The 9,064-nt window shown below is 45.3% G+C and overlaps 1 protein-coding gene across 1 annotated transcript in view; it reads right to left on the bottom strand.

Annotated features, from left to right (window-relative positions):
• The window catches only part of LOC116839628 (haloacid dehalogenase-like hydrolase domain-containing 5), a 47,110-nt gene extending 39,009 nt beyond the window's left edge, over window positions 1-8,101 (bottom strand). Inside the window, exon 1 of the mRNA XM_075073155.1 lies at window positions 7,906-8,101. Within this exon, the coding sequence (XP_074929256.1) occupies window positions 7,906-8,097 (192 nt within the window). The 5' untranslated portion in view covers window positions 8,098-8,101. The remainder of the gene's footprint in view (window positions 1-7,905) is intronic.
• Window positions 8,102-9,064: the final 963 nt, after the last annotated feature.

The raw sequence follows: 9,064 nt of genomic DNA, 5'->3' as shown, positions 1-9,064 counted from the left end.
GAAAAGGGGGAATCTCTTTGTTTAGATTCACGGAGCTTGAATCTGTATTGCCTCTGGGTGAGGGAAAGAGGGGAGGGGTAGAGGTGGAAAGCCTCTGTTTTAAGATTCAAGGAGTTGAATCCCAGTGATCTTCCAGGGTAACCCAGGGAGGGAAAGCCTAGGAGAGGCACTAGTGTGGGAAAGAGTTTACTTTCCTTGTATTAAGATCCAGGAGGTCTGGGTCTTGGGGATCCCCAGGGAAGGTTTTGGGGGACCAGAGTTTATCAGGCACTCAAAGTCCGATTGGTGGCAGCATATGAGATCTAAGCTGGTAATTAAGCTTAGAGGAATTCATGCTGGTACCTCATGTTTGGACGCTAAGGTTCAGATTGGGGAAAGATATCATGACAGGTACTAATTTACAATCTAAGTGTTCTTCAAAAGTGCATATTCTCCAGGATCATACAAGCAGACTTCCTCAAAGCACTTTAACATGCTTTAATTTGTATGGTGATTGATTGGCAAAAAAACCCTGCAAGTGTTGGTGTGAGATAAAGATAGTAATGTTGCAATCTTTAATACATCAGCATGTCAAACATTTCACAAGTGAAATCATTGAGAAGTGCGCCTACAGAACAAGATTAAAAAGCGAAAGCGAAGAATGGGGAAGATCAGTTTTAAAGCAAGGAATTTTGGTTTATTCAAAGTTAGATTTTGCTGCATAAGCTGCCTGCTGCTAAATACACAGAGCATATATAAAAGTACTAAATATTCAAGACTGTAAAACTATAAAATGTATGAGTTAAATTTTTCGTTACAAAACACAAGAACTCTCTCCTAACAATATCCACTTCATCAAATAGTGCTATGAGAACAAGGAGGGGAAATGCATACCATGATACTCACACAGCTCATGAGAAAACGTAAGTATCATTCTTAATTTCTTCCTTTTGTTTGAAAAATCAAGTGATCTATGCAAAAATACACTGCATTTGTCAGAAGACTGGCACACAGAAGGCTGCTTTATTAGCAAATCCTTAATCTATTTATTAGATTGGTTGGCAAACCTCATGACAGATTTTTAGAAAGCTTTAGATAATCACTGGTTTATGACAGGTAGAACTATAGCACCTCATCAGTGGATGAAAAAGGCTCTCTCTTCAGGCTATTACCTCAGTTGGGAAGACTCACCAAATGTGACAGATATTGGCAAGGGAAAAGCAAATTACATTTTTGATTTAAGGAACATACGTAAAAAGTGAATTATATTGCAGTTGAAGCATTGATATTCTCTGAGTAAGCTGATGACAACAGGAGCACAGTTGATTAAGCACAACCCCTACTTAATGTTATGGTAACCGGAGGAGTTGATTTGAGCCATTTTATACAGCATTTAAAAACCAGTTTTTCCTCTGAAGACTCAAATTAGCTGCTAGGAGTTGGTAACACGGATAGTTCAATCTGTAACACACTTCTTTCTCAGTCCCAGTCCTGCTCCAAAACATTGAAGATTAGACAACTGAATAGTTTTTGGGCTGAAGGCTGCTTCTGGTTATACACCCAAATATAGCTTCTCTTCATGCCTTCTTCAGCATGTCAACTAAGTTCCAACAAATGTACAGTATGGTCATGACAACTCATTTAAAGATAGTAATTTCAAAGAGGCATCAAGTTTCTTTTTCTTTGTTTGAGGGGCCTCTAAAGCAGGGGTTCTCGCAACAATTTTTTTTGGTAGCCTCAGAGTGCGGCCACCAACTCTTGCTGGTGGCCCCGCTGACAATTTTTCCTAAAATAATTAACTTTAGAAAAAATAAATATGCACATATACATACATGTAATTTATGTAGGGTTTTTTCAGACTCAGTTATAAAAATAATGCACAGTGGTCTCTAGTCTTTACTGGACCTAAACAGAATAGAAACACAAATAGGGTGCTTTGCAAGTTCTTGTCTTTTGTTGTTGTTTCTTTTGCTTTTTTGGTTGCCCTCTCCCTTTTTTTTTTTTAAATCTTGCTAGATAGTAAGTCTGCTGCTGTGAAAAGAGATATTTGTGTGTTTGTTAATATCACTTTTCACAGGAGACACACTCAGTTCCAGCAAGCTCTGGGACAAATTAAGCCCTGGATGGGGAGTTGGGCAGGGACGCCACGGGCCCCAGAGACAATGGCATGGATGGTAAGCCTGGGACCAGAGCTTGCTATCACCTGGACGGAGCCTGAAGCCCCGTGGCCAAAGCCTGCCCACCCGCCCCAGGGAAAGTGGCAAATTCACCAGCTGCCTACACCTCCAGTGTTTCTGTCTCTGAAGCAGGGCAGGGTCCAACCCCTACTGTGGCCCTGGAAGAGGGATCACTGCTTCCCCCTCAACCCCCCATCACAGCCCAGGAGGCTGTGGCTGCACGAAAAGCCCCTTTTGACCACATGTGGCCGCATTCGAGAAACACAAAGTGAATGCAAAGTAGTTGGCAATTCAATTTTCATCTCTGTGTCTAATGGTTTTCTAGATGCCTTAGCCTCATCTACCCACCACTGCACTAACATTAGTACAGTTTCACCAGTGACAGCAATAGCAGGAGTGCTAATGTAAAGCCAGCACCAAGTGGCTGTTATCTAAAGCTTTTTTGAGCTGAAGCAGTGGACAGTGGCAGAAATGCCAATGGTTGAACTACATGAGTGCCCTCATCTCCCACTGTTCCATTGACAGTGCAATACTGGGAGAGTTCATGAAAAATGCCCATGCAGACACAGCTGTGATAGCAAAACTATCTACTAGCTTTACTAAACTACATAGACTACTCTCTGCCCCATCCACCTACTGTCAACAGTCCTGACCACTCACTACTACTCATATTGACTGACCTGCTCTGTCTCCTCTCCAATATGTTGAAAAAGGAAATAACCACTTACGTTGTATTTCCCCATTTGACCTATCTGTAAGTCACTGAATCATTTCTTCTCACTACTGCTTCAAGAGTTTCAATCTCTCTTTGGCTTAGGAGTGACTGTGTATTTACAAAAGCAAACAGAAGGAAAAATTAATTTAAATAGTTTATTTTTTTCTTAATGTTCTGGAAGGCAGAGCAGAGATATTGCTTTGAAATGTAGGGTCAAAATTTGAAAACCCCTTGTATTATACAGAACATGGATGCCTTGTAGAGCAGCATTCCACAGTTACAAGTTGCAATTAAGTTTCCATTATACGCCTGATTTTGTTGCCCTCCATCACCAACAAAAAAAAAAAAAAAAGAACAGCAGCATCAAAACTGAGAGCTGGATCAAGGTAGATTTTCTTCTTCAGATATCTCAGGGGTGGGCGAGCTTTTTGGCCTGAGGTCACATTGGGATTCCGAAAGTGTATGGCAGGCCAGGTGCAGTGTATTAAATTGCTCCCGGTAGGAACATGCTACTTAGAGAGTACTGCTTACAGCTGCCAGTCCTGGTGCTCTGAGTGGCATGGTAAGGGGGCAGGGGGTGCGGTGGATAAGGGGCAGGGAGCCCCAGGGGGCAGTCAGGGGACAGGGGCAGTTGGATAGGCATGAGAGTCCCAGGGGGGCCTATCAGAGGGTGGAGATGTGGATAGGGGTCAGGCTGGTGGCACGGCGAGCTGAGGCTATGGGGGAGGGGCCAGGGGCTAGCCTCCCTGGCTGGGAGCTCAAGGACCAGGCAGTAAGGTCCCGTGGGCTGGATGTGGCCTGTGGGCCATAGTTTATTTCCAACAAGAGGTGGGTAAAAATGTTTGAATTCCAAAAATGACCTTTTTTAAAACTAATTTTCAGTATGACAAAAAAAATGAGCTAAGTTTATTGTATTAATCTTGTTGAGATCTAGCACACAGAATAAAAATTATCTGATCTAAAGTCAATATTTTAAATAGAAGCTTCAGTGTGGTCCATCAGGCTCTGGTGAGCTACTTTTGCTAGTCAGTGCCAGAGACCAGATCAGGAAAAAGGTGGCAGCAGGAGGAGGTGCTCTTCAATCCCTGGGTCTCCTGCATACAGCTTACTTTCCTTCTCCCACCCCATCCCCTTAATTTCCCAGTGTTTCCCCCTTCTTCCCCTGGAAGTGACAAAGCAATTCCTATAAAGGTCTATCAAGGAACACATACTCTTATCGCACAATTTAAAAATGTAATCATTACAAACAGAAATCCACTGGAAGGACACATTTCTAGCTTAGGTACCAGAAGCTGAAGAAAATGTTAAAACAAAAAAATTCTACTGAGGTGCTCATCCACATCATCTCCTCTTCCCTTGATGACTGTCTCTTTTTCATGACCTCCAAGGGTCTCAGTTGGGCAGACCACCGTCACCTATCTTGTTTTCTTGGCACACGTGGAAATACAAAGTCAGTCTACCCTGAATCTTTACTGTCAGTCAGTACAAAACCACACTTTACAAAATACCTGAGTTGCTTCAACTTTCTGTAGCTCTGTCCTCTCACCTTTCCATCTATTTTCAAATCTTGAGTGAAAACATTTTTTTCAGTTTTGTCTATCTCTTTACCTCTGCTTTTAAAAAAATTACAATATTTAGAGAATGTAAATAGTTATTGTGGTACATTGACATGCACACACCTAACGCATTCAGATGCAACATCAACATAAAGGAAAGCCAAAGAAAAAACTAACAATACAGTCCAGAGATGATGACAGGCAGAAAAGTCTACTCACCTGCCTATTACCCATTACAATACAAAATAAAACCCTAATACTTTATTCTTCTGGCCAAAAATAAAAAGCTATACACACCATTTCTTACCCCCGGTGTATATAGTTTTGCAAGATGGCACTAATTAGCAAGCTTTCAAATAATTTGAAACAGGACAATTTTGGACCAGTGCTCAAGAAACATGGCTGGGTTTTTTGCTGGTTTTTTTTAAATGCCTATTTGTACTAAGTATCAGAGGGGTAGCCGTGTTAGTCTAGATCTGTAAAAGCAGCAGAGAATCCTGTGGCACCTTATAGACTAACAGACGTTTTGGAGCATGAGCTTTCGTGGGTGAATACCCACATAGGACCATGCATCCCGACGAAGTGGGTATTCACCCACACGAAAAGCTCATGCTCCAAAACGTCTGTTAAGTCTTAAGGTGCCACAGATTCTCTGCTGCTTTATTTGTAACTAAAATCCGCATTCAACTGGAAACTGTATATTACGTAAACAAATGTATCAAGACTATAGCCGATGGACAGCATGTATTCTAATGCCTCAGATTTTGAACGAGAAACATGTTTTTTTTCGACCATATTCTAAAACAATGTTCTACTGCAGGCTCACAGATAGGTTTTTGCAAACTTACAGTTCCTATTTATTATTACTTAAGGCATAATGTATTTGGTACAAAATACTGACTCCTATTCACTTACCATACCACCATGCTAATAGTTACTGGGCATTTTAGGGCAAGGAGAAGGGCCAAGACTCTTGTTTGTGTCAGACATCATATTCAACTATGTAACTGTTTATATACAATTACTATCATCCCTCTAGCTTGATTGTTTGGGCATCGATTTATGAAGGACGACAGCGCTGTGAAAGTATATGAAACAAGAACAAGGAACTCTCGTCAAGTAACTTATGTTTCACATTCCCACATATCTATGTTTGAACAGGAGTAGATCTCTCAGTTTTTACAAGTCTTGTCCATGAATCTGAGTACCAGAATATTTTGCTTTGCAAATTCTTACTCCCCCTGGATGTGTTATGGACCATAAACAAAACTATAGAGAGCACTAAAGAAAATTTTTCTTAGTGTAATTTACATTTAAACATTGTCTATGATCCATACAAATTTCATGGTTTACAAAGATTATTAGATTTCCTTACTTTTTATGGCTGATCCTGGAACAACCTGCTTCCTCAGCGCTCGTCCACTCACACCCCTTCTCTACCTGTACCTACATTGATGACATCTTCATCATCTGACCGCATGGGAAGGAGTACTCTAGAAAGAATTCCAGCCCACGAATTTCAAACAACGTCCACCTCACACACACCTCGCCTGGACGCAATTCTACACGGGAGCCACTTTCTGAACACCCGTGCAAATAAGCGACTGTCAATTAACACCGACCATATCGTCGATAAACTACGACACCGCGGTATCGTCCTACCTTCATGCCCTCCAGCTTCCACCCCGGCACAGTCACACGATCCATTGTCTAAGCCAAGCACTGAGTACAACCGCAGTCGCTCTTAACCCCTCAAGACAGAGACCACACTACAAAATCTCCACAAGCATTCTCTAAACTATCACATACCCGCACGAGGAAATTAGGGAAACAGATCAACAAGCCAGACGTTACTCCACAAGCCTCCTACTGAAGGACAACCCAAGAAAGAAACAGAAACAGGACTCCACTCGGCCATCACATACAGCCCCCAGCTAAAACCTCCAACGCAATCATCAGGGATCTACAACCCAATCCTGGACAATGAATCACACACTTTTACAGTCTGGGTGGAGGCGCAGTCCCTCAGCCACAATCCAACCTGCCAACCCTGAAACTATTCTCACCAGCAACTCGCACACTCGCACCAATAGTACTCCAGCTCAGGAACCAAATCCACTGAGCAACAACCTCGGATCCTAACGATCTGCCCACATAAATCTTACACCAGTGACGACCATCCAAGGACCTAACAGATCAGCCACACCATTCACTGGGTTATTCACCTGTACCCGTCCACCAATGTAATAATACCTCATCATATATGCCACGCATGCCGCCTCTGCTGATTACAGTCGGCCCACGGACGAGTCACTACGTGAAAAGGATAAATGGATCACAAAATACAGATATCTAGGAATGCAATCTGATACAAACGTAGGAGAGGCACTTCACATCCCTGGCACATATAAGCAGACCTTAAGCGTGGCCTATCTGCAGCAAAAACTGCAGGACCAGATGCAAAGAGAAACTGCTGAGCTCAGTCATTTGCAACATTTGACACATCAGCTCTGGACTAACAGAAGACGGTGAATGCTTGCCAATATACAGAACCAGTTATCTCCTCCTTGTTTTCAACCACCGTCTACTGCATAGCAACAGGTCACCTTCCCTGGACGAACTACCGTGTATCTCTAGCTTGCTGCTAGCATATATATAGCCTGCCCCTGGATATTTCCTACCTGCGTGCTGACGAAGGGGGTATATCACCCACGAAGCTCACGCTCCCAAAAACCTCGTGTTATCTATAAGGTTGCCACAGGACTTCTCTGCTGCTTGTCATAGATCATTTCCTGTTGGTTGAACATTACATTCTTATGATACAACACTTGACAATATGAATTACCTGTAATAACTTTGCAAAATCAGAATTATCAAGAAGCACACTAGCCAATGGATTTCCGTTATTCGTTGCTATATCAGAATATTTGTATGAAACTTCGTCGACTATTATGCACTAAGATCATACACCGGTCCATAGATTTATACCCATGACGTCACTAACCCCAAAAGATTTATAATCATACATAGTGACTGACACACCACACTAATTATTTAACGGGTCTCGATAGCCACAGGAACTGAGGCTGCGCATGCCACATGACAGCTGGCCAAATAGGAGAACCCTCCAGAGCCTGCGCACCCACGCCAGATCCCTTCTTTCTAGGACAGCGAGATGTTAAACCTCAGTGGGACAGGACCCACGGCCACGCCCGGCTCGGATATCGAGCTGCTTCGGTTTCACGCCGGTGCGGCCACCCGATGCCACATTAAGCGCAGCCGTGGAGGAATGGGGCAAAGCCGGCCTATACACCCTCCCGCAGCGCCCTGCAGACTGGCGGGGATCGCCGTCTGCGTGCGCCCGCCGGGGGATGTCTGCAGCCGCCCCGCGCCACAAAGCCCTCTGCCCCGGGGTGTCGGAGAGCGGCGTCTCCGAATACCGCCTCACCCGGCCTGCCGCACCCGGCTCGGCCGTTACCTGTGGGTGCTTTCCCCGCTCTCCCGGGGTCGGGCGCAGCGGCGGCGCGAACCATGGCGGAAGTCGCAGGCAGAATTCCCCGCGGACAGTCCACGGGTGGCCCGGCCGGCCTGCCCCGAGCCAGCGGCGGAGCGGCGGCAGCAGCCTCCGCATGGCCCCGAGAGCGCGCAGGCCCACAACCCGCCCGTCCATCCATCCATCCGTCCGTCCCCGCCAAAGAGCCGCGGCGGCGCCCGGCACAACGAGCTCGGTCCCCTGGCCCCGCCCCTCGCCCACGCCATCGCAAAGGGGCGGGGCCTGCCTATCGCCCCCCCGCGTTAGCCCGCTCCCTCGCTGGGCTCCGCTCGCAACCCCGCCCAAGTCACAACCCCAGCCCCACCCACGGGGCCGAGGGGATCGTGCCAGAGGGCGCCTACTCCCCACAGCTGATGGACAGTGGGAGTTGTGTTACCAGGGGGGCCCGGTCCCTCCATGCACCTAGCTCAGGTTGGGTCCCCCCCTGCCCCTGTGACACAGGGATGTGTAGCCCTGGGGGTTCCAGGGTACTAGCCAGACAAAGTGGGTGGAGCAGCTGAGAAGCTCACCTACAGGGAAGGGGACTCCCGGCATCACAGCTACATGCAAGCACCTATTGTAAGGGACCAATCAAGGAAGACTAGCCTGCTTCCACCCACGCAGTCATAGGACAAAAAGAGATTAGGCCTCGACTAAATTTAGGAAAAGCTGCTATGCAACATTTTATCAGCATAGTTAATCCACCGCCAGGAGATGGCTATGGCAATGGGAGAAGCTCTCCCGCCAACATAGCACTGTCTACACTGTGGATTAGGTTGAATGTTTCACACCCCTGAGCAACGTAGTTACACCAATGTAAGTCCGTACTGTAAACCTGGCCTTAGCTGGTTACAGAGTGTTGTAATAAGCCAAAAATCCAGTCTCTCTTTTCAGATTTTTTAGTGTCTATCAGAGTAATGAATTTAAACTCCAAGTGAAATTTAAAAAAATACTTTGTGTGGAAAAAACTCAAAAGCAGCACCAGATGCAAAACCTACAGACATATCTCCATTGCTACTGTGATCAACACTCCCCACAACACACCTTTCAAGATCTACATATACCTGTCACAACATGTGGTGTACCAGTGCACTAAGTGCACCAA

The sequence above is a fragment of the Chelonoidis abingdonii genome, chromosome 17 (genome assembly GCF_003597395.2).
Source record: "Chelonoidis abingdonii isolate Lonesome George chromosome 17, CheloAbing_2.0, whole genome shotgun sequence".
In the NCBI taxonomy this organism is placed as follows: domain Eukaryota; kingdom Metazoa; phylum Chordata; order Testudines; family Testudinidae; genus Chelonoidis; species Chelonoidis abingdonii.
Note: the sequence above shows the minus strand (reverse complement) of the source record. Positions and strands in the feature narration are given on the sequence as shown.